This window comes from Crassostrea angulata, chromosome 2 (genome assembly GCF_025612915.1).
Source record: "Crassostrea angulata isolate pt1a10 chromosome 2, ASM2561291v2, whole genome shotgun sequence".
In the NCBI taxonomy this organism is placed as follows: Eukaryota; Metazoa; Mollusca; class Bivalvia; order Ostreida; family Ostreidae; genus Magallana; species Magallana angulata.
In genome coordinates this window covers 19,932,838-19,958,228 of record NC_069112.1, presented here as the reverse complement: position 1 = coordinate 19,958,228, position 25,391 = coordinate 19,932,838, and the positions used below count along the sequence as shown (strand labels likewise).

The 25,391-nt window shown below is 34.1% G+C and overlaps 2 protein-coding genes and 1 long non-coding RNA gene across 4 annotated transcripts; 2 read left to right on the top strand and 1 right to left on the bottom strand.

The window, feature by feature from the left end:
- Window positions 1–232: 232 nt before the first annotated feature.
- On the top strand, window positions 233–9,082 carry LOC128173426 (organic cation transporter protein-like). Its single transcript, XM_052839112.1, has 10 exons — window positions 233–366; window positions 1,294–1,496; window positions 2,842–3,072; window positions 3,427–3,629; window positions 3,799–4,173; window positions 4,701–4,835; window positions 7,281–7,366; window positions 7,835–7,952; window positions 8,325–8,397; window positions 8,901–9,082. The coding sequence occupies exons 1-10, from the start codon at window positions 243–245 to the stop codon at window positions 9,063–9,065; spliced, it is 1,713 nt and encodes a 570-aa protein (XP_052695072.1). The 5' UTR covers window positions 233–242; the 3' UTR covers window positions 9,066–9,082.
- Window positions 9,083–11,311: 2,229 nt separating this feature from the next.
- LOC128173441 (heavy metal-binding protein HIP-like) lies at window positions 11,312–22,153 on the top strand. Its single transcript, XM_052839136.1, has 2 exons — window positions 11,312–11,575; window positions 21,655–22,153. The coding sequence occupies exons 1-2, from the start codon at window positions 11,383–11,385 to the stop codon at window positions 22,056–22,058; spliced, it is 597 nt and encodes a 198-aa protein (XP_052695096.1). The 5' UTR covers window positions 11,312–11,382; the 3' UTR covers window positions 22,059–22,153.
- Window positions 22,154–22,223: 70 nt separating this feature from the next.
- Window positions 22,224–25,342, bottom strand: LOC128173448 (uncharacterized). Of its 2 annotated transcripts, XR_008242504.1 has the most exons (4): window positions 25,260–25,342; window positions 25,032–25,136; window positions 23,277–23,521; window positions 22,224–23,010 (listed from the first exon to the last, which is right to left on the bottom strand). It is a non-coding gene; the product is annotated as an uncharacterized LOC128173448 (long non-coding RNA). The 2 variants fall into 2 exon arrangements; XR_008242505.1 differs by lacking the exon at window positions 25,032–25,136 and having other exon boundaries at window positions 25,260–25,334.
- Window positions 25,343–25,391: the final 49 nt, after the last annotated feature.

Sequence of the window (25,391 nt, the reverse complement as noted above, 5' to 3'; positions counted from 1 at the left end):
TTGCTGAAAGTGTCAGTGCTACCGGTAAGGTGTAATGTTTGATTGAGAAAAAGAAAGAAAAACGCCCTCAAAACCCACTTTTTTCCTATTAATTGTGTCATATTGATCAGATATTTTACGCAGTTGAGTACATGTTTTATTGCATGTCATGGATATAGAGCGGGCACCTGCTTGTGAATAAATTTTACCAAAAAATCTCCCCTTCTATCACCGACTAAGTCACATAATGCCATAATTAAGTCATGGACGTGGATGAGATTTTACGTTCTCTTAATAAATATGGCCGATATCAGGTGTTTCAGCTAGTTTACAACTTCTTCTGTCTACCGATTTTGACCTACCCTGTAGTAATCTATGTTTTCATAGGTGAGTGGATTTAATGCAAAGTATTTTTCACCTCGTTATATATGAATTTTATAGCAATTAATGTTGAGAGAGAGATGCAACATTATGAATTTTATAGAATTGCGCTTGGGATTAATGGGTGCTTTTGGGGAAAAATTTCGCATACCAGAACAAAACTATGTTCCTTATAGATATGGAAGTCGGCCATACGTATTTGGGATACGATATTGAATATTTTTGTTCTGAAAAATCAACTTCTAAAATTCTATCGTTAATCATAGAAACAACAGTTAAAACAGTATTCGAACTTGAGACATGCGGTTTTGTTATTCACCAAAATTATACCATTAGCGCATGGATAGACACAAAAAAATGGCGAAAAAAACAGTTTCACAATGGGCTGAAATACGCTCATAAACAGAAAAAAATCACTGGATGTCTCCATTTAGACCATATACTACAGATATAATTTGATAATGCAAACGGAAAAAAAGGTCTAACAAACCAAAAAATTGCAGCAAAAATCAATTCGTCAGTTATATATTAACGAATCACTACTGATCACATGTTCTTGAGATAGGGATAGATGTTTCCAAGATAGGATAACAGGTTTCCGAGATATGAATAGATCCTTTCGAGATAAGAATAGGATGTCTATGAGATAGGAATAGATACTTCTGAGATTGGAGTAGATGTTTCCGAGATAGTGATCGATGTTTCCAAAATAGGATTAGATGTTTCCAAGAAAGGAATATAAGATGGATGTTTCCAAGATAGGAATAGATGTTTTTGAGATAGGAATAGATGTTTCTGAGATAGGAATAGATATTTCCGAGATAGGAATAGATGTTTCTGAGATAAGAATAGATATTTCTGAGACAGGAATATTAGATGCTTCTTTTTGTTTGACTGAGTTTTTTTCTCACCAATGAGATTTTTTTATCTAAGGTTATGTACCTGATTTCAAGTGTAAAGTCCCAACGGAGTACATAAATAAGAACTACGATCCCGAGGGAATACAAAACGTAACTGTCACTCAACATCAATGTGACGTCATCATTGAATCAAACCGCTCCGGTGATGTTATTCAGAAAACTTTACCGTGTAACCATGGATACGAATATTTTGGTCCGGAAACCACGGCTTCTGAGGTAAGGATTGCTTCATGTTACGTTAAGTCCAGGCACGTACATGTAGCATCGTTTTTTAAGGGGGGGGGGGGGGCAAACTTATCAAATAATCTTGACAATTAAGCAAATAACTTAAATTTTACTGTTCATTTCCTTATTTTATTATCACTTCAACTTTTTACATGGTCCCGAAAAAGTGTGTGTGTGTGTGGGGGGGGGGGGGGGGGGGGACAACTCCATGATCATTTACTTCTTTAAATGTAAAAATATAAAAATATATCTGATTCGGCAAAAGTGTGCATGCTACGTGCCTTAAGTCACGTTACATTTAAATTTGCTTATCAAGAATGCTCCCTCGCCACCTTTACTTTAAAAACTATGCTACGTGCCTGACATTTTCTTTAAAATAAAAGGCTATGTGTAAAAAGTGATAGGAAATTATCAACCTTAAAATAAATACTTGGATCTAAAATGTTTATAGCCATAAATATCATATAGCATGCGCGGATCCAGAATTTTTTTTCCAAAAAGGGGGGGTGGGGTGGGGGTGGTCCGACGGTTATTTGAGTTTGCGCGGGGGGGGGGGGGGGACCGATGCATATTTTTGGTAATTATATAACGTAATTCAAAGAAATTTTAATTTTACAGGGGGGTGTTGGTGTTCCGGACCGCTAGATCCGTGCATGTAAAGGCATTAAATTGCATAGATATATAATAATTATTTGTTAGGTAAATTAACAATAAAGAACATTCCCATTTGTTTTTACATGAATTCATTTTTGTTTTCTTCAGTGAAATCTGATCACTTTAGCGTATTTTTTTTTTAAAGAAAAGTAAAACTAGTTAATGATATGGCTTATATACAAGTTCATATTTTAGGCATTCAGTGCATGTAATTTGAATCAAATTTTTCTCTCGATATTAATGCATGGACTTTATTAACTGTGTAACATGGTTTCTTATGATCTATAGAATACTGTTATCATGAAAACTCAAAATGTGTCAACATCATCCTCATTTTATCAACTAATCAACTTTCTTAATCTCCGTCAATGCATACTATGTCAAAATACCGTGTGGTAGAGCAGTACTATATTTCTCGGGAAAAGTATGTTGAGGGTGGGTGGTAAAAAAAACTAGTAGTCCATCAGTCCTATCTTAAAGTTTTAAATATGAATTTTATAACTATAAACTGTTATTTAGGCCTAACAAAGAAACAATAAAAACGAAGTGGCTTTAAAATGGAATATTTCCTTGTGTTTATACAGAGCTCATCTTTTCAGCGAGATTAAAATAGTCTTAAAAATGGCCACTGCCATCAAGCCTTCTTAATATAGATTTTTTTTTCTCTTTTTTTCTTTACCAGTGGAATCTGGTCTGTAGTTCGGAAAGCCTCGGCAGCATGACAACAACCGTGGCTGTGATTGGTCAGTTGGTAGGATCGGGAGTGTTTCCGTCACTGGCCGACAAATATGGCCGCCTTGTTGTAACGTACACGAACGCCATTGCATTGGTTATTTGTTACATCTTAGCAGCCATAGTCCCTTGGTTCAGCGCGTTTGTTATCTTAAGATTTCTCCTTGGAGCGTTTGGTCAGGTAACATAGTTTAATGCAATTTGGGGGGGGGGGGGGGGGTGTTTTGGTGGGTTTTTTTTTTTTTTGGGGGGGGGGGGGGGGTTCTAAGTGTTAAGGTGCATGTTATTATGTACATACGTATGAAAGGTAATTAATCGAAAAGATGTACGTGCCAATGGCATAGATAACATGAGGATTTTTTTTTTATATCAAAAATGCCTATACCTGTTTATTTTAAATTATTACAAATTAAAGAACGTCATATATTTCAAAAATTATCCAGCTTGTTTTAATTTATATCTTTTAAAGTGCTATGGGGTTAATAGAATATAACAATATTTTGTTTTAATCTTGAAGTTCACTTTCCGTTTCTAGGGAGTTGGTCTGTCCCTAGCCACACTTGCACTGGAGCTGTTTCCCGCCGAATCCCGGGGGTTTGTGGTGTTCCTAGGAAGCATATTCTGGTCATTGTCCATCTCTTCAATCTCATTGGTCGGATTTCTATTACGTCATGTGTCATGGCGGTACACCATGCTGACTGCGGGTTTGATTGGTGCCCATACTCTGGCTTCTCGTTGGTAGGCCTTCTTTTAAGGAGACTGGATGGTCTCTACCATTTCTAAGACATTTGGACAGATGTAGTTTACGAAAATTGCAGAACTTTCATAAAAACCAAACACTTAGTGTCTCTGATTTTCTATAAATTCCTCGAATCTGTCTTTAACCCACTTTTAATATGTCTGACAGGATTCTTCAGGAGTCCCCGCGCTGGTTAATGGCCAATGGCAGATACGATGACGTCAGAGAGTGGATCAAACAAGCAGCGAAGTGGAACAAGAAAGACATATCGAACATCCTTGTGGACCTTGACCTCGTTACAGCGAGGAGTGAACTACAGGTTATCGTGAATACGGAGCACTCCGATGATGAAAACGAGGCTCGGGAGAAAAATAGTAAAGAGGCAGAAGAAGGGGCCAGACTTGTGGGGGACAGAACTGATTCGAAAGACGTACAACCGGGTTCTTTGGATAAAACACTGGTTCAAGAAGAGAGTCTGTCTGTCCTTGATATATTCAGACATCGACATATTCTATTGACATCTTTGATAGTGTGGATTGTATGGTGATTATCCTTAACATTACCTTCAAATAGTATACAGGCATCAAATAAACAGATCTACATTAAACTTTTAAAAACGAAGGATTTTTGTCATAAACTATTATTAAGGTGGTATAAGATACCTCCATATTGTGACGTACTTCCTATCGAAATAAACAATAAATTTAGGCATGATTTTAAAAACTTGTTCTTCCCCTAAATTGTTATTTAACAGCGCAGCGCAGTGGGTTAGAGGGTTAAATTTTATTTAACCTTTCCAAAAACATTTACAACAAACATTGCAAAATTTGAAAAATTTAACAACGGTGAAAGTATTTTTTTGATAATATTATTTTATTATATCATCCTTTTATCCACGTTAATATCGACATGTTCCCACACCACCTCAGGTATAGAGAAATCAAAAATATAAGCTTAGAATTTTAAACATTTTTCTATATGTTAATTGGTCTTTGTTCAAGGGATGTAAATATACCAAGAAGCCAAAAAATGGCCACGCTTATTGAGTTAAAGCTGTGTTTTTTTTTCAGGTTTGTGAACGGTTTGACGTACTATGGCCTTTTTTTGACTTCCGGTACAATGACAGGCAACATGTACCTTAACTTCTTCCTGAACGGAGTGGTGGAAATCCCGAGCATTTTCTTCTACATGTTTACTATCAATAGGTAGGTCAGTCACAGACAGATAGACATAAGACGGAGATACACAATTTAACAAACAGACAGACAAAAGACAGGGATAGACAATTTGACAAACAGACAGGTAAACAGACATATGACATGGATAGACAATTTGACGAAAAGACAGATAGACAGACATAAAACAGGGATAGACAATTTGACGAACAGACAGACAGACAGACATTAGACATGGATAGACAATTTGACAAACAGACCGAAAAGGGACAGGGATAGACAATTTGACAAACACACAGGTAGACAGACATATGACATGGATAGACATTTTGACAAACAGACAGGTAGACAGACATAAGACAGGGATAGACATTTTGACGAACAGACAGGTAGACAGACATATGACATGGATAGTCAATTTAACGAACATACAGATAGACAGACATAATACAGGGATAGACAATTTGACGAACAGACAAATATACAGACATAAAACAAGGATAGACAATTTGACGAACAGACAGGTAGACAAACATATGATATTGATAGACAATTTGACGAACAGACAGGTAGACAAACATATGATATTGATAGACAATTTGACGAACAGACAGGTAGAAAGACATATGACATGGAAAGACAATTTGACGAACAGACAGATAGACAGACATAAAACAGGGATAGACATTTTGACGAACAGACAGACAGACAGACATAAGACATGGATAGACAATTTGACAAACAGACCGAAAAGGGACAGGGATAGACAATTTGACAAACAGACAGGTAGACAGACATATGACACGGATAGACATTTTGACGAACAGACAGGTAGACAGACATAAGACAGGGATAGACATTTTGACGAACAGACAGGTAGACAGACATATGACATGGATAGTCAATTTAACGAACATACAGATAGACAGACATAATACAGGGATAGACAATTTGACGAACAGTCAAATATACAGACATAAAACAAGGATAGACAATTTGACGAACAGACAGGTAGATAAACATATGATATTGATAGACAATTTGACGAACAGACAGGTAGACAGACATATGACATTGATAGACAATTTGTGTTGACGAACAGACAGATAGACAGACATAAAACAGGGATAGACAATTTGACGAACAGACAGACAGACAGACATAAGACATGGATAGACAATTTGACAAACAGACCGAAAAGGGACAGGGATAGACAATTTGACAAACAGACAGGTAGACAGACATATGACATGGATAGACATTTTGACGAACAGACAGGTAGACAGACATATGACATGGATAGTCAATTTAACGAACAGACAGATAGACAGACATAAAACAGGGATAAACAATTTGACGAACAGACAGGTAGACAAACATATGATATTGATAGACAATTTGAAGAACAGACAGGTAGACAAACATATGATATTGATAGACAATTGGACGAACAGACAGGTAGACAGACATATGACATTGATAGACAATTTGACGAACAGACAAATAGACAGACATAAGACAGGGATAGACAATTTGACGAACAGACAAATATACAGACATAAGACAAGGGTAGACAATTTGACGAACAGACAGGTAGACAAACATATGATATTGATAGACAATTTGACGAACAGACAGGTAGACAGACATAAGACATTGATAGACAATTTGACGAACAGACAAATAGACAGACATAAGACAGGGATAGACAATTTGACGAACAGACAAATAGACAGACATAAGACTAGGATAGACAATTTGACAAACAGACAAATATACAGACATAAGACTAGGATAGACAATATGACGAACAGACAAATAGACAGACATAAGACAGGGATAGACAATTTGACGAACAGACAAATAGACAGACATAAGACAGGGATAGACAATTTGACGTTAGATGATTTGTTACATAAACAGACGGACAGCAAGGTGGAGATCCTTGTTATTTCCCATTACATATTTTTTTTTTATATTTTTTACGATTAATGGTTTTGTAAATACCCTCGAATAGACAGACATAATACAGAGACAGCTAGACAATATGACACACATAGGCGAACAAATGAACCGTAGGCAGATAATATGGTTTACAAGGTGACAGACAACTTGACACACAGAAAGAACATGCATGGCGCAAAGTCGGACATTATATGACATATAGATGGAGATAGCGCAACATGTAACGTTGCATGCTGATTTCTTCACGACATTTCAAACGTCACTCTTTACTGTAAACGTATAACATGTACATTTTGCCGTGTATCCTATTCAGCGTTTTTTTAAACGACCTCCGCTTTAATTCAATTACATCGCTAAATGTAAAATGTATATGTAGATGAATAGGAACAATAAGAAATGCGCTTAATCAAATCTTAGCTAACTTATTCAAAAATCATTTTCCGCTAAAACACAAACACGCTAAATATGATACGTTTACAGTGGTTTTTTTGTCCTTTTGCTTCATATCAGGTATGGAAGAAAGATCACCTGTATAATATTCCACGCCATCGCCGGGGTGTGCCTGTGTGCATCAGCCGTTCTACTGTACTTAGGGGGTTTGTATGCATATTTATACGGTCACGATGTAACATTGATGAGTGTCTACTCATGTATAAAAATGTCAGCAATTTTAATTCTTTTTTTTTTTCAAATTCTGAAGTAAGAGGTGGATAGATTAAGGTTATTTCAAACTATATTACATTTTTACAAAAATAACCCATCATTATAGGAAAAGAGATATAATATATTTAATAGAAAAACTGTAAAGGACTTTTATTTCCAACACTTTTGAATACTAAATTATGTTTTTTTCTGATCTAAATATGCAAAATTGCTTCGAAGAGATATCCTTGTGTGATCAGCTCGCGTTGCAAAAAACTTGTTCTTGAGCATCTTTACATATATTTTATGTTTCCTTTGTATGATGTTTAAGTACCAACAAAAACGATAGTTACATGACTTAAGGTTTTTATTTTAAGAGCATACATTAATGATCATTCGACAACACTGATTTCTTTTTATAGATAGCTCTGTGATGGAAGCTTTAGCACTGGCTTTGAGTTTTGCGGGCAAATTCGGAATATCTGGTTCTTTTGCGACAATCTTTTTATATACACCGGAAATATATCCGACCAACTTACGGTAGGTGGAAAATATTCAACCCAAACTATCAAATGAAGGAAACCGTTGAATATTATAATATACATCATGTAAATAATGCACATGATTTAAAATGGTGTCAAGAAGTCATTTATTCATTCTTACGTGTCTTTATCAGCGTGTCGATTAACTGTTAAATTAAGTGAACTTAAAAAATGTTACACGATTGAAATGAAAATTTCCCGTAAAAAATCGAAAAAAACCACAACTTTCTGTTTTCTCAGTGTTTTCTGGTGAGAAAAAGTATACATTTATAAAATATCGCATTTTATTCAATTTCGTAAATTGTTAAGAAAGGTAGCCTTTTAGAAAAAGTGAACAAGTGATTTATGTCTAACCATTTTTTTAACTCAGTGCGATTGGAATGGGTTTAGCCTCCCTGGCATCAAGGATCGCCGCCATGATATCCCCATACGCTGGCCTGTTGGTAAGTGATATGCATTTCTTATCTTTCTTCTTGCTATAATGATCATAACATTCGGGAGCTTTTCCGCCCGGTATTTATTTCTGCGAAATTTGCAAAGATTTCTAAGCCTTGATTTGATGTTATTTGCGTAAAAGTAGAGATTTGCGAAATGTGCATAACATTCTTATTTATCGTCTTAGTTTTATATTGCGATTAATCAGATTCCATCAGCTTGACCGGTATGAAAATTTCTAAGGATTTATAATTATTATTTTAATTATTTTTTCAATAAATTTTACTTCAAGTTTTTATGTGTACCTTTATACTATACTGTCTTTTGATAAGTTAGTTTTACTCTCAATGGAATATAGAGATCGACAAGTGCTCCATGAAACGATGTGCATACACTGTACTACCGCTATCAACGGGATTTCTGTGCTATATTTTGTTTAAAAACGTGTACTTTCTTATATGAACATATGTAAAGATAAATTTCAAAATTTGGAATCTTTTTCCTTATACAGGGTACGTACATCCAGTGGGGCCCCGGGGTAGTGTTCGGAACCCTGTCTGTCCTGGTCACCATCCTGTTTCTATGGTTACCCGAAACAACCGGGAAAGAACTACCAAATACTCTGGATGACGTCAAGCATTTTTATGTAATAAAACAAAAGAAAAATAAAAGTTGAAGCTGGAAATGGTTTTGTTCATGCCATAAGGACTGACTGATGATTATAGCATTGAATGATTTATTTTTGACGTTGTCGTGTCAATAATTGCCGTCAGGTGAGCAGACAAATTGAATAACGCTCGTTAGCGCGTTATGATAATTTGTCTGCTCAACTGACGGCAGTTATTGACACGACAACGTAAAAAATTAATCATTTAATGCTTATATTTACATTCCCTTAATGATGAAATCAATTTTAAGGAGGCCGATTTGGGGGTTTTTTTTGCGGAAAAACTACAATAGCAAAACTCTTTATTTTTTAACCATATGTAATTTAAACCAACTCTAGTTTATATGCGAAGGTTCATGAAAATCGACCGTCTGGTTCTTTTAAGGGACCGTCTCAAAATAGAGGTACATTTACTATAGGAATGTATAGGAAACTGTCATTTTCCTCACATCAAAGCAGTTTTAAAAAATACTACAATAGCTTTTTTTCTCAAATTGTTATATATGATAAGTAATATCATTCCCTACCTTATATGTAAAAAACACAAAATTCTACCTCCTGGTTTTTAGTGGGGGCCATCTCAAAATATTAAAATGCACCAACTTTTGCTATATATTTGGATCATCACGAATGATGATTGGTATAATGGATTCATTCCAAAAATTAGGAAAATATCCTCGAGGATAGCATCATTCTGTATATAAAATTTCAAGAGCGTACAATTTTTACTTTTTCTTTTATGTTTTTTCTTATAACGTACTCCTACAAAGCTTCATTTTATCATAACGTCATAAAAGCAATGGCAATGCTCCCCTACCGCACAACGTAAAAATCGTGTTAAAAATAAAAATTTCCTTTAAAAATCTAAGTATAAAACAACTGTATTATATTAGAATGCGTAAAAACATGTGCAATGCAAACTAAAGTCGGCCTCCTTAAATAAATCACTACAAATTGCAGATCACGGAGGGAGTAAATTAGTAACAGCAAGAACAGCCGGTTTAAACTGGTTGTCATTTAGACTGTTTAGTTGAGATCGATGAGAATGAAAATATAATCCATGAAAAATAACTCTTGAAATTTTGCTAATAACAATAAAATCAACTTTTTGGTTGAATAATTGTAAAACTTGGTGTTTTGCCAACTTGTATGAAATATATCTTTTAACCGATAACATAGAAATTACTGTTTGGGAACTACTTATGTAAATTACATGTAGATTCATACGCAGTGATTAGTTGTTGCATTTAGAGGCATTTAAAGATCACAGAATGTAATGGAAAAACACAGTAGAATGTTAACATATTCCTGTAAGTTTCCTATATGAAAGAAATCACCTGTTAAATGCCGAGGCGAGGCCGAGAGCTGCCTTTTTATTGATCGATTACATGTGTACGAAATCCACAAATAATCCGAAAACTTCCTTTTTTACGAAAACAGATTGTTATTGGTTTTTTCTTAAACAAATGTGCGTTAAAATGCTTCATAAATTTTTCATTTATTTTTACATCCATAGTAAAAACAAAATCTACAATATTTTTAACTGCGTTTAATTTGCAACAACTAATTAAGGAAATAAAGCACAGAATATAACAAAATGAATTAACATTAATCTCTCTCTCTCTCTCTCTCTCTCTCTCTCTCTCTCTCTCTTAAATGTTCTACTTACCTTATTTTTACCTAAATAACAAGTATTTATTACATTTTTTTAAATCTGTTTATATGCAATTTTCATTAATTTATCAGAAAATTTGTATAGATAACAATAATTGAGCATTTATTTTGTTTTTTTAATCAATTTCATTCATTCTATTTCTCCATCTTACAAGCACTTGTATATTCTTTATATTCAGATTTCTCTGTAGGGTTTTAGCCTGTAGTGTGCTTTGAATTTTTTTTTATCTGTTAAAGTTTTAATTAATAAGTTAATAAAGTAATTTATTTTTTTCATTTATTTATTTATGTATTCATTTATTCATTTTTATTTGTAGATATAAGCAACTTCATTAATGCATAGAATTCCAATTTCATAAGAACATCGGGGTATCACATGTATATTGTTGAATACTTGGGGCTGTATTGAAAATGAACGCATACAAAAACATTTCTTCATAAAAAAAAGTTAAAAACATGTAAACATTATTGATCAAAACTTGTCAGTGCCTAATATTTGTGTCCTTTAAACATTAGCTAAAATGACTTTCTAATAAGAGATTGTGTTCGGGTCAACGAAGGTCACTTACTTCTTATCTAACTTGAGTCTAATATAATTGTGGAAATATAACATATGAAAATCTGACACGTGTCTACAGACTTCTGAAAAAGAATGGCGTGTAATTTTCTGGTCGTGATCTTTTTTAATTACGTCTTCCTTGGACACTTGCATGGATTGCTACTTACGGATCCGGCACATGTAGAACAGAGGCTTAACCAAATGGAGAACCAGATTCAGGGACTGTCTCAAGAAGTGAATACACTGAAACAAGAAAATGCGGCGCTGAAAACTCAAGTATCATCAGGTATCGAGAGAAGGGTGTTAAAGGGGCATGGTCACGATTTTGGTCAAAAATTATTTTTTCGATTTTAATGTTTACAATGCTTCAGTAAGGCATTTTTAATAGGCAACCAAAATTTGAGTGTCATTTGTTGAGTTATAAGCGAGTTACAGAGCTTGCAATAATTCGCTATGTAAACAAAGCTTTTGTTTACATTTTGAATGTTGAAGTGAAAATTCCAGTTTTAGACCTGAAATGAATTTGTTAATCGTTAGGAACTGTTTATTTATGCTTAAAATGAATAAAAAGACAAATCAGCTTGAAAAGATTTTTAACTGGTATATTGAACTTATGTAAACAAAAACAGGGCACGAGCCCTGTTTACATGACGAATAATTGTATGCCCTGTATCTCGCTGAAAATTCATCGACTGGCACCCACATTGAATCTGATCAAAAGAAATGCATTTCTAATGCATTGTAAATAATAAACACAGTAAATAACAATTTGACCAGAATCGTGACCATGCCCCTTTAAATAGGTATTATACGATGGTTGTTCGGAAATTATTGAGACAACTCGAATAATTTCTTTTCTAATTGACGAATTTTGGTGAAAATTGGCATAGACACCGAAGAAACGCCAACAAATAATAAAACAAAGTAATATTTAAAGAATATTTAATATTCTGTTTACGACGGTAGATAAACAAATCGGTGGTCGGGGTACCCGGAGCAGCCATGAACTCGGAGATTTAACAACTTAAACATCTACTTTATAAGTGTCTGTAGAGTTACAGTTAATGATAAAAGAAATCAAATTAAATATGTTCATTTTGCTATTCTTTGCGACTAACTTTTGATTAAGTTTCACTGATGTTCGAGTTGAAATACGGATATGGTACACATATATTTACCAAACAATAGAAATCTGACAACGACTTTACATTGAATTTTTACGTCAAGGTGGCGCATTGAAAACCGTCAACCCAGTGGAAATCTCATCAGAAGACCTTTTAAGGCCAATCAATTGCTTAAAAAAACTATACGATGACAAGACAAGGTATAAAGCTTCAGTTCATCATATTTTTTCACCGATTGTTTAACTAGAATTAGGCCAAAGGGATTAATTATCAAGTACTTTTGACACACTAACTGTTGAAAACAGTTCTAAAATATATATTTTTAAAAAATGACAGGAGACATTCACAGTAATTAGACTTTCGGGAAAAATAACTCGATTCATCCCCTAAAAATAACAAGAATGAGAGGAAATGTAAAAGAAAACATGTTGAAATGAAATCAAAAGATGAGAAATAAAGAATAATTCTTATTTCCGTTCGATTGTAAGGTGTTTAAAACACAGGAGCAACTAGACTCTTGTTGCAAAAGCAACAAAAAGGTCTTCCGTTTTGATATACATGTATCAATTTAACTGTAAGACATTGCTTCTCTCAGTATTTCATAACCATTGGACAACAGGACTTAATTGACTATCAATTTGTCTTACATTGTCAAACAGAAGCAGTAAATCTCTTAAACAACATGAATTGTTTGAACTCTTCCGGTGTGGACCGGAAGTGACGGTTGACAAAATAAAAACGGTTAAACACATCTTCTATCAAATGTCTACCAGCCATGTAAGCTTTGTGTCTTGGTCACTTACAGTTTATGAGACTTCGCTGTCATAATATTTGTTTTAAAAAGACTACCTGAGATATTTGAGATATCTCACCGGAAGTAATTTTTTTTGTTTATTAATCATCGGATAGATGACACATGAAAGCGTTTATACCTTTATATCATTTCAGTGTTAAACAAATAAAATGCGTAAAAACATAATTTTTGAAGTGCTTCCGGTGACGACCGGAAGTTACGACGAACAAAACAAAATAGTTTAAACACATCTACAGCTATAGGTCTATCATCCCTCAAAGTTTGGATGTTCAAGTCTTTATCGTTTCTGAGATCTCATTGTCCATAGCTTTTTATCGCGGGACAGGAAACGGACGACAGGAAGGGAATTTTGAAAAAATGAAAAAAATGCCTAGAGATATTTTCGTTCTCTATCAGTCCTATAAATTTCAAGAAAATCCATCCATGCATCTCTGAAAAATCGAGTGAAACTTTTAAAAAACTTGATTTGTTTGAACTCTTCCTGTGTGGACCGGAAGTGACGGTCGACCAAATAAAAACGGTTAAACACATCTTCTATCAAATGTCTATCATCCCTGTAAGTTTCGTGTTTTGATCACTTACAGTTTCTGAGATCTCGGGGTTCAAACATTTACTTTAAAAAAGGCTTCATGAGATATTTGAGATATCTCACCGGAAGTAGAATTTTTATGTTTATTAATCATCGGATAGATGACATATGTAAGCATTTATACTTATATTTCAATTCTCCGAGAAATATATTAAATGCGTAAAAGCATAATTTTTGAAGAGCTTCCGGTGACGACCGGAAGTTACGACGAACAAAACAAAATAGTTTAAACACATCTACAACTATAGGTCTATCATCCCTCAAAGTTTGGATGTTCAAGTCTTTATCGTTTCTGAGATCTCATTGTCCATAGCTTTTTGTCGCGGGACAGGAAACGGGCGACAGGAAGTGAATTTTGAAAAAATGAAAAAAACGCCTGGAGATATTATCATTTTCTGTCAGTCCTGAAAATTTCAAGAAAATCCATCCAGCCATCTCTGAGAAATCTTGCGGACAAAAAACGGACAAAAAAAAATAATAATAACTAGACACTTGTTGCAAAAGCAACAAAAAGGTCTTCCGTTTTGATATACATGTATCAGTTTAACTGTAAGACATTGCTTCTCTCACATAGAAAAAAAAGTGGATATGATAATTATTGTGAATGATATATCCAGACGTTACTTACATGTAAAACGAGAAAGAAAAAGAAATCAATTTTTGAAGTACTTTCTGTGACGACCGGAAGCAACGCCGATCTAAACAAAAATGTTAACCATTTGTACAATATTAAGATCTCTTTGAAACAATAGTTTTTGTCGCGGGACCGGAAACAGACAAACGGAAGTGATTAATAAAAACAAAAGCTGGTATTTCTCGGACATTTGCTTAGCGTACATCACTGTTTATCAGGCTAGATGAAACACCCAAGAAAGTCAGTTAAACTTGTTAAAAACATGATTTGTTTGAACCCTTCCGGTAAGAACCGGTTCTTAAAGTTGACAGAATTAAACCCATTAAACACATCCCCAATCAAATTTCTATTAATTATGAGAGCTTCGTGTCTGAATCACTTACAGTGACAAAAATCTCGCGGACATCAAATTTGTAAAGATGAAGGTTACACAGATATATTTGAGATATCTCACCGGAAGTAAAATTTATTTGCTAATTTAACATTATATAGATGACATATGTAAGATTATATACTGATATTTTCTTTTTATGTAAAATGAATAATATTTGAAAAAAAAACCAAATTTTTGAAGTTCTTCCGGTGACGACCGGAAGTTACGCCGAACAAAACAATATAGTGTAAACACATGTACATACATACTTCTATCATCCCACAAAGTTTGATTGTTCAAGTCGTCACCGTTTTTGAGATCTCTAGGAATCAAGGTTTTTTGTTTCGGGACAGGAAACGGACAAACGGAAGTGTTTGATGAAAATGAAAGTTAGTATTTCTTAACCATTACACAACAGGACTTTATTGGCTATCAATTTGTCTCACATTGTCAAACAAAAACAGTTAAATTCTTAACCAACTTGAATTGTTTGAACTCTTCGGGTGTGGACCGGAAGTGACGGTTGACAAAATGAGAGCGGTTAAACTCATCTTCTATCAAATGTCTACCAGCCATGTAAGCTTTGTGTCTTGGTCACTTACAGTTTATGAGATCTCGCTGTAATAATAGTTGTTTTAAAAAGAGTACCTGAGATATTTGAGATATCTCACCGGAAGTTATTTTTTTTGTTTATTAATCATCGGATAGATAACATATGAAAGCGCTTATACTTATATTTCAATTTTGTGTTAAAGAAATAAAATGCGTAAAAACATAATTTTTGAAGTGCTTCCGGTGACGACCGGAAGTTACGACGAACAAAACAAAATAGTTTACACACATCTACAACTATAGGTCTATCATCCCTCAAAGATTGGAGGTTCAAGTCATTATCGTTTCTGAGATCTCATTGTCCATAGCTTTTTGTCGCGGGACAGGAAACGGACGACAGGAAGTGAATTTGAAAAAATGAAGAAACCTTCTGGAGATATTATCGTTCTTTATCAGTCCTAAAAATTTCAAGAAAATCCATCCATGCATCTCTGAGCAATCGGGTTAAACTTTTAAAAAAACTTGATTTGTTTGAACTCTTCCTGTGTGGACCGGAAGTGACGGTCGACAAAATAAAAACGGTTAAACACATCTTCTATCAAATGTCTATCATCCCTGTAAGTTTCGTGTCTTGATCACTTACAGATTTTGAGTTCTCGGGGTTCAAACATTTATTTTAAAAAAGGATTCATGAGATATTTGAGATATCTCACCGGAAGTAGAATTTTTATGTTTATTAATCATCGGATAGATGACATATGTAAGCATTTATACTTATATTTCAATTCACCGAGAAATATATTAAATGCATAAAAGCATAATTTTTGAAGACCTTCCGGTGACGACCGGAAGTTACGACGGACAAAACAAAATAGTTTAAACACATCTACAACTATAGGTCTATCATCCCTCAAAGTTTGGAGGTTCAAGTCTTTATCGTTTCTGAGATCTCATTGTCCATAGCTTTTTGTCGCGGGACAGGAAACGGACGACAGGAAGTGAATTTTGAAAAAATGAAAAAAACGCCTGGAGATATTATCATTTTCTATCAGTCCTGAAAATTTCAACAGAATCTATCCAGCCATCTCTGAGAAATCTTGTGGACAAAAAACGGACAAAAAAAAATAATAATAATAATAATAAGAAACATTACAATCACTATAAGGTCTTCCGTTGGAAACGGAAGACCTTAATAATAATAACTAGACTCTTGTTGCAAAAGCAACAAAAAGGTCTTCCGTTTTGATATACATGTATCAATTTAACTGTAAGACATTGCTTCTCTCAGTATTTCATAACCATTAGACAACAGGACTTAATTGACTATCAATTTGTCTTACTTTGTCAAACAGAAGCAGTAAATCTCTTAAACAACATGAATTGTTTGAACTCTTCCGGTGTGGACCGGAAGTGACGGTTGACAAAATAAAAACGGTTAAACACATCTTCTATCAAATGTCTATCATCCGTGTAAGTTTTGTGTCTTGGTCACTTACAGTTTATGAGACTTCGCTGTCATAATATTTGTTTTAAAAAGACTACCTGAGATATTTGAGATATCCCACCGGAAGTAATTTTTTTTGTTTATTAATCATCGGATAGATGACATATGAAAGCGTTTATACCTTTATATCACTTCAGTGTTAAACAAATAAAATGCTTAAAAACATAATTTTTGAAGTGCTACCGGTGACGACCGGAAGTTACGACGAACAAAACAAAATAGTTTAAACACATCTACAGCTATAGGTCTACCATCCCTCAAAGTTTGGATGTTCAAGTCTTTATCGTTTCTGAGATCTCATTGTCCATAGCTTTTTGTCGCGGGACAGGAAACGGACGACAGGAAGGGAATTTTGAAAAAATGAAAAAAATGCCTAGAGATATTTTCGTTCTCTATCAGTCCTATAAATTTCAAGAAAATCCATCCATGCATCTCTGAAAAATCGAGTTAAACTTTTAAAAAACTTGATTTGTTTGAACTCTTCCTGTGTGGACCGGAAGTGACGGTCGACCAAATAAAAACGGTTAAACACATCTTCTATCAAATGTCTATCATCTCTGTAAGTTTCATGTCTTGATCACTTACAGTTTCTGAGATCTCGGGGTTCAAACATTTATTTTAAAAAAGGCTTCATGAGATATTTGAGATATCTCACCGGAAGTAGAATTTTTATGTTTATTAATCATCGGATAGATGACATATGTAAGCATGTATACTTATACTTCAATTCTCCGAGAAATACATTAAATGCGTAAAAGCATAATTTTTGAAGAGCTTCCGGTGACGACCGGAAGTTACGACGAACAAAACAAAATAGTTAAAACACATCTACAGCTATAGGTCTATCATCCCTCAAAGTTTGGAGGTTCAAGTCTTTATCATTTCTGAGATCTCATTGTCCATAGCTTTTTATCGCGGGACAGGAAACGGACGACAGGAAGGGAATTTTGAAAAAATGAAAAAAACGCCTAGAGATATTTTCGTTCTCTATCAGTCCTATAAATTTCAAGAAAATCCATCCATGCATCTCTGAAAAATCGAGTTAAACTTTTAAAAAACTTGATTTGTTTGAACTCTTCCTGTGTGGACCGGAAGTGACGGTCAACCAAATAAAAACGGTTAAACACATCTTCTATCAAATGTCTATCATCCCTGTAAGTTTCGTTTTTTGATCACTTACAGTTTCTGAGATCTCGGGGTTCAAACATTTACTTTAAAAAAGGCTTCATGAGATATTTGAGATATCTCACCGGAAGTAGAATTTTTATGTTTATTAATCATCGGATAGATGACATATGTAAGCATTTATACTTATATTTCAATTCTCCGAGAAATATATTAAATGCGTAAAAGCATAATTTTTGAAGAGCTTCCGGTGACGACCGGAAGTTACGACGAACAAAACAAAATAGTTTAAACACATCTACAACTATAGGTCTATCATCCCTCAAAGTTTGGATGTTCAAGTCTTTATCGTTTCTGAGATCTCATTGTCCATAGCTTTTTGTCGCGGGACAGGAAACGGACGACAGGAAGTGAATTTTGAAAAAATGAAAAAAACGCCTGGAGATATTATAATTTTCTGTCAGTCCTGAAAATTTCAAGAAAATCCATCCAGCCATCTCTGAGAAATCTTGCGGACAAAAAACGGACAAAAAAAAATAATAATAACTAGACACTTGTTGCAAAAGCAACAAAAAGGTCTTCCGTTTTGATATACATGTATCAATTTAACTGTAAGACATTGCTTCTCTTACATGCAAAAAAAGTTGATATGATAATTATTGTGAATGATATATCCAGACGTTACTTACATGTAAAACAACGAGAATGAAAAAGAAATCAATTTTTTAAGTACTTTCTGTGACGACCAGAAGTAACGCCGATCTAAACAAAAATGTTAACCATTTGTACAATCATAAGTCAATCTTGCCTCAAAGTTTGGTTGTTCACGACTCTGCCAAATCTACGATCTCTTTGAAACAATATTTTTTGTCTCGGGACCAAAACGGACGAACGAAAGTGATTAATAAAAACAAAAGCTGGTATTTCTCTTACATTTGCTTAATGCACATCACTGTTTATCAGGCTAGATGAAATTCCAAAAAAGTCAGCTAAACTTGTTAAAAACAGGATTTGTTTGAACCCTTCCGGTAAGAACCGGAAGTGACAGTTGACAAAATTAAACCCGTTAAACACATCCCCAATCAAAATTCTATCAAACAATCTATGAAAGATTCGTGTCTCAATCACTTACAATGACGAAAATATTGCGGACATCAAATTTGTAAAAAGAAAAGCTACATAGAGATATTTGAGATTTACGGAAGTAAAATTTATTTGCCAATTTAAAATTATATAGATGACATATGTAAGATTGTATACTGATATTTTCATTTTATGTAAAATGAATAAAACAAATTTTTGAAGTGCTTCCGGTGACGACCGGAAGCTACGCCGAACAAAACAAAATAGTGTAAACACATGTACATACATAGGTCTATCATCCCACAAAGTTTGATCGTTCAAGTCGTTACCGTTTTTGAGATCTCCAGGAATCAAGGTTTTTTTGTCCCGGGACAGGAAACGGACAAACGGAAGTGCTCAATGTAAATTGCAATAAATATTTTTTTTGTACTTGCCCTTTCTACTTAATTGTTCATCGACTTCACTACAAATATCAAAGGAAAACAGTTAAACTGATAAACAGCTCGATTTGTTTGAACTCTTCCTGTGTGGACCGGAAGTGACGGAAGACAAAACGAAACCGGTTAAACACATCTTCAATCAAATGTCTATCATCCATGAAAGTTTTGTGCTTTGATCGCTTATAGTTTCTGAGATCTCGTTTGTACAAAATGTGTTTCAAAAAAGCTGCCTGAGATATTTGAGATATCTCACCGGAAGTAGATTTTTTTGTTGAGTTAACATCGCATAGACAATCTATGCATAGATTTATACTTATATATTTATTTTATGGAAAAAGAATTTTATGCGAAAAAGTAGCTATTTTTGAAGTGCTTCCGGTGACGACCGGAAGTTACGACGAACAAAACAAAAGAGTGTGAACACATCTACAGCTATGGGTCTATCATCCCACAAAGTTTGGATGTTCAAGTCTTTACCGTTTTTGAGATTTCGTTGATACAAGCTTTTCCAACGCGGGACAGGAAACGGACAAACGGAAGTGCTCAATCTAAATTGTATTTAATATATCTTGTAAACTTGCCCTTTGTACTTCATTTCTCATCCAGCACACTACAAATATCAATGGAAATAAGTTAAACTGATAAACAGCTCGATTTGTTTGAACTCTTCCTGTGTGGACCGGAAGTGACGGAAGACAAAACGAAACCGGTTAAACACATCTTCAATCAAATGTCTATCATCCATGAAAGTTTTGTGCTTTGATCACTTATAGTTTCTGAGATCTCGTTTGTACAAAATGTGTTTCAAAAAAGCTACCTGAGATATTTGAGATATCTCACCGGAAGTCGAAATTTATTGTTGAGTTAACATCGCATAGATAACCTATGCATAGAATTATACTTATATATTTATTTTATCGAAAATGAATTTTATGCGAAAAAATAGTTATTTTTGAAGTGCTTCCGGTGACGACCGGAAGTTACGACGAACAAAACAAAATAGTTTAAACACATCTACAACTATAGGTCTATCATCCCTCAAAGTTTGGATGTTCAAGTCTTTATCGTTTCTGAGATCTCATTGTCCATAGCTTTTTGTCGCGGGACAGGAAACGGACGACAGGAAGTGAATTTTGAAAAAATGAAAAAAACGCCTGGAGATATTATAATTTTCTGTCAGTCCTGAAAATTTCAAGAAAATCCATCCAGCCATCTCTGAGAAATCTTGCGGACAAAAAACGGACAAAAAAAAATAATAATAATAATAATAATAATAATAAGAAACATTACAATCACTATAAGGTCTTCCGTTGGAAACGGAAGACCTTAATAATAATAATAATAATAAGAAACATTACAATCACTATAAGGTCTTCCGTTGGAAACGGAAGACCTTAATAATAATAAGAAACATTACAATCACTATAAGGTCTTCCGTTGGAAACGGAAGACCTTAATAAGAAGCGTTAAAATGACGTTGCGAAAAGTTTGCGGTTGCGCCGGGTCACTGGACGAAGGCACGTTGGTCAGCTTACCAGATATTATCTATTCATGCAATGGACAAGAAACTTTTCACATTGATAATCTGTATCCTGATTAACGTTATGGTGACATTTCAAGGGTTTATCTTTTTTACTAAAAGAATAAGAGAAAATGTCTCAATAATTTCCGAACAACCCTCGTATATGCATGTGTATACTGCAGATTCTTAGTTTAATGCGAAGAATTAATATCCGCGGAAAATCGCTAGGCAGCAAATCTCGCGGAGTTAGAATTCTTGCTTATAATTTTCTTTGGTAAAAAAAAATCCGCGTTTGCGATTTCATATTGATTTCTCGCGATTGGAGGCAAAACGGTTCAATCGCAAAATTAAGGACTCGCGTAAAGTTGGTATCTACAGTATTTGTACTAAATATGCATTGCATAAATTCTAATCATTTTTAAAAGGATATAATAACAAATCAATTTTTTTTCTCCATTTTTCAGTAATTGTTTCATCTAAACTGTAAATAGCTCTTGGCACCATCGATCTCTTAATGGAAGAGGCGAAAGAACGACCCCGATATTTTTTTTATTTTTATCAACTCTTTTCAAAATGAATTTTAACAATGATAAATTTTTTTGCAGGAAACTCAACACTGGTCTATTTCTCCGCCTACCTCAAAAACTCAGTGAGTCCTTCTTCAATAATAGATGTCGTATACGATGGTGTTCGCAGCAACTACCACAACAGCTATAACCCAGCAACAGGTCGATTTACCGCCCCCGTAAAAGGCTTTTATGTTTTTGCATGGGAAACAGTGACTGGGCCTAACAAAATATTTGACACTGAGTTACTGGTAAACGGTGAACGGGTGATGTTAAACAACTGCAACAACCTAGCCCCCGGTGGAGCTTACGTCTCCTGCTCGGGAACGGCGCCGACTCTCCTAAAACCAGGGGACATCGTACACGTCCGAACTACTTCCGGAACCTACCTGCACGGGGGCGGATGGTCAAGTTTCAGTGGATGGCTCGTACATACATTATAGATTGTAATTACTCTAAATATCAGTTTTTGGTCTGATATGTATGTGATATTTATATCATGTAACTAACGGATATCTTATTAAACGATGAAATGGTTTGAGAAGTGAGTTTTAAAAATGTAGTGATTAGTGGGGTCTTAAAACAATTCATTGGAGTGTGGTGAAGATGTTAACACACACAATGCTCAATTGAGTCAACGGCAACAATTGACTGCTTGAACATACATTTACAGGTGGCACTCGATGGTTCGAACTTCGTTCTCTCGAAGTTCTTGATCTAACGAAGTTAAACCGCAGTTCCGACTTTTTCCTCTATATAATCAAGCAGATTTACTCTTCATCTCTTAAACTTCGATATCTTGAAATCCGACATGGGTTTATATACTTCATTGCCCTTCACTCTTGATAACTCACAGTTGAGGTTGTGTACACATGCGACCGATCAAGCGTACAATTAGCTTCGACCAGAACATGTGATGATTTCCGGATTTTTTTTTTATAACTTTTAATCTCTCAAACTTTTGATCTCTCGAAGTGTAATCCTGAAGTTTGAGGTATCGTGATTCACCTGTATGAAAATATCAAGATTGTCTTCTAGATAATGTAATTTTAGCATATAAGAATAAGTGATGCTAACGATAAAAAAAATTCTGGGTCATAAAATTCAATGTCTTTCCTCTTTTAAAAAGATTCCAGGTATGCTAAGGTTTGTTAATTACAACAAACGTATTTTGATTATAATGTACTTTTATCATCGTCAATATCTACAGGTGTACCATACCAACTTTAATAGCGATAATCCAACAAAACGGACAGGTGATTTCTGTCGATAATATAACACGTTTTGATTTATATACTTTTTAATGAAAAGATATCAGATATAGGCTTATTTAGGTTAGTATATTCTTTGGATTGCCAGTTACCACCTAAGGCTTCTGGAGGTTCGGGAATTCATCTGTCGCAAATAGATAACAAAACTTTTATGTATCTTTTAAACAAAAGTGACATTAACTTGATACTTGAATAACACAACGAAAATTAAACCTTTACATACATGTAGCTTCTTTAATTTTAATATCATTGCCTCATAAGGCACACCATTGGTTTGTATAATTATATAGTATGGAAAATGTTTCTTTGAGACGTGACTTAACCTTAAAATGTAATTGCATAAAAACAAAACACAAAAGGGATTTATAGAATACTCTTAAAAATCCTCACTTAGAATGTTCTGCAATGCGGAATCAAGGTCTGAGGATAGTGCAGGTTGCATTAAGGAATTGGGGTTGGACGGTACATGTTGTTTAGGAACGCCGCACCAAGGACATCCATCAATAATCGTATTCAACATTGACCTTTACCTCATATCCTCTAGGAAACTACTTTTACTTCTAGTTTTACCAACGGAACGAGCCTGACTGCCGGCAACGATGCAAACAAAAAGAAGACAGCCGATCTTCATAGTTCTATGAATGGTAAATAGAAGAAATTTAACTATGTCTTTATATATGAACCTATCAGAGCCAATCGTGCCTCACGTGAAAATCACGTGAAAAGAGCTTCGAGTGAATTTCACGGTAAGCTTCAAATGATATCCACGTGAATATCCATGTGAGGCACAATTGCCTGTGTAGAAAGGACGGTTCGGGTAAAGTTATGAAATACATACTGTACTTGTTATTATATATAATTCAATTCTGGTTTGGACGCCTCATTTGATTAGCTATACAAATTCATTTATATCGTACAACGAATTTGTCCATGTTACAATTATTAAGTTGGTTAACTCTTTCAAAATTTAAAAAGGACATTTATTAAATTAAAAGAATATTGAATAACATTCTTTGAGTATTATGAGGTTATCAAATTCGACTGGGAGTGGTCAAATCTAATTAAGGATTACGTTTACTCAGGGGCGAAAAAAAATCCACCAATAGGAACGAAAAGCTACTTATTGTACATTGAAGCCCCACTATTGTGGTGCTATTTTTTTCTTTCGAATAACTAGGTAAATGGCCTACTTTTTATGCTAGTGACCTCTAAATGTTAATTGAAAAATCTGTCAAAATTTGACAAAATTGTTCACCCTTTACACGTTTTTTTTGTTTTGTAATTATTAGAAATACTAAAACAATCTGTATGTTGGTAAATGATCAAATACGAATAGCTTTACTAATATTATATTTGAATAAATCTTTTAAGTTTATTTTAGTCCGAATTTCTTCTATCAATTTTCAAAATTGTACCCATTTTTTATCGAGTTTTACAAAAAACTGACTTATAGGAGCTCCCAACCATTGATTGCCTAAAACTGTATTGTCTGTATTCTGTTGACATTAACATTATATAAGGTCAATGATCAAAATTTTGAGATATTTTTATCTTGAATTAATTTTATGTATTTGTAAAGATTTTTCCAATCGCGTGCCAGCCAGTCATATAAAATTATACTCGAGTTAATACAACTATAAAATATGTAAAATGATATGAAAAAACACGTAGAAACTTAACTTTTGCAATTACATTGCAACAGAAATTTTTTAAAAGAAAATAAGAAAATGAAAAAAATAGTCTGTATTCCCTCTGTTTCAATATCAATCTCTTTTTGTCGTAGCACATCTTCCTCAAATAAACAAAACACTAATATTGATATCGACATTTGTTAATAACATTGTTTTTTTGTTTTTTTAAACAACTTTGGACTTCCGGTATTGAACTTTGTAAATATCAAACACTGAGTAAACGTAATCCTTAAGATTGATTCCTTATTATTTATACTTACATAATTTTCAGCAACTGTGCGATTAAATATCTAAATTGACCTTGATAAAATGTATTAGATTAAATATGCATTACAAAGTCGATTTGTTGTTTTATCACAGACAAAGACACTGGAAAATGTAAAAATAGAGTCTTAAAATGGCCAGGACCATCCAGTCCCTTATGAATAGATTTAATACTTTCATTAATACTTACATGTATTTCAAGAAGAAAACACACTGACCAGAAATCTAGAAGTTGGTCTTATATATACTTAAGATGTGCGTGCGGTCGACAGGATCATATCAGGGATTGTTCAATCTTATTCAGAGATAAGATGCATGAATATACACAGTGAATCCTTGTCATTTAAATATAAGATATAATGCATAAAATAAAAGTATTATTTTGTCAGGTAGAGAAATTACTAAAATAACTACTTACCTTACATCTACATATTTAGCATGAGCCTATTACTTTTAGCTCATCTGGTCTAAAGGCTTTAAGTTACGTGAAATCTTTCTCACGGATGAAAGTCATTGACTCGCCCACTGCGTGGGACACCGTTATTTCCCA

What these genes read in the sequence shown, in the direction of transcription:
- LOC128173426 (XM_052839112.1), top strand. Translation starts at nt 243, where the DNA reads ATGGACGTGGATGAGATTTTACGTTCTCTTAATAAATATGGCCGATAT. An exon ending in CATACTCTGGCTTCTCGTTG is followed by an intron (nt 3,630 to 3,798) that starts GTAGGCCTTCTT and finishes TATGTCTGACAG; the next exon opens with GATTCTTCAGGAGTCCCCGC. An exon ending in CGTTCTACTGTACTTAGGGG is followed by an intron (nt 7,367 to 7,834) that starts GTTTGTATGCAT and finishes TTCTTTTTATAG; the next exon opens with ATAGCTCTGTGATGGAAGCT.
- LOC128173441 (XM_052839136.1), top strand. Translation starts at nt 11,383, where the DNA reads ATGGCGTGTAATTTTCTGGTCGTGATCTTTTTTAATTACGTCTTCCTT. An exon ending in GAAAACTCAAGTATCATCAG is followed by an intron (nt 11,576 to 21,654) that starts GTATCGAGAGAA and finishes ATTTTTTTGCAG; the next exon opens with GAAACTCAACACTGGTCTAT.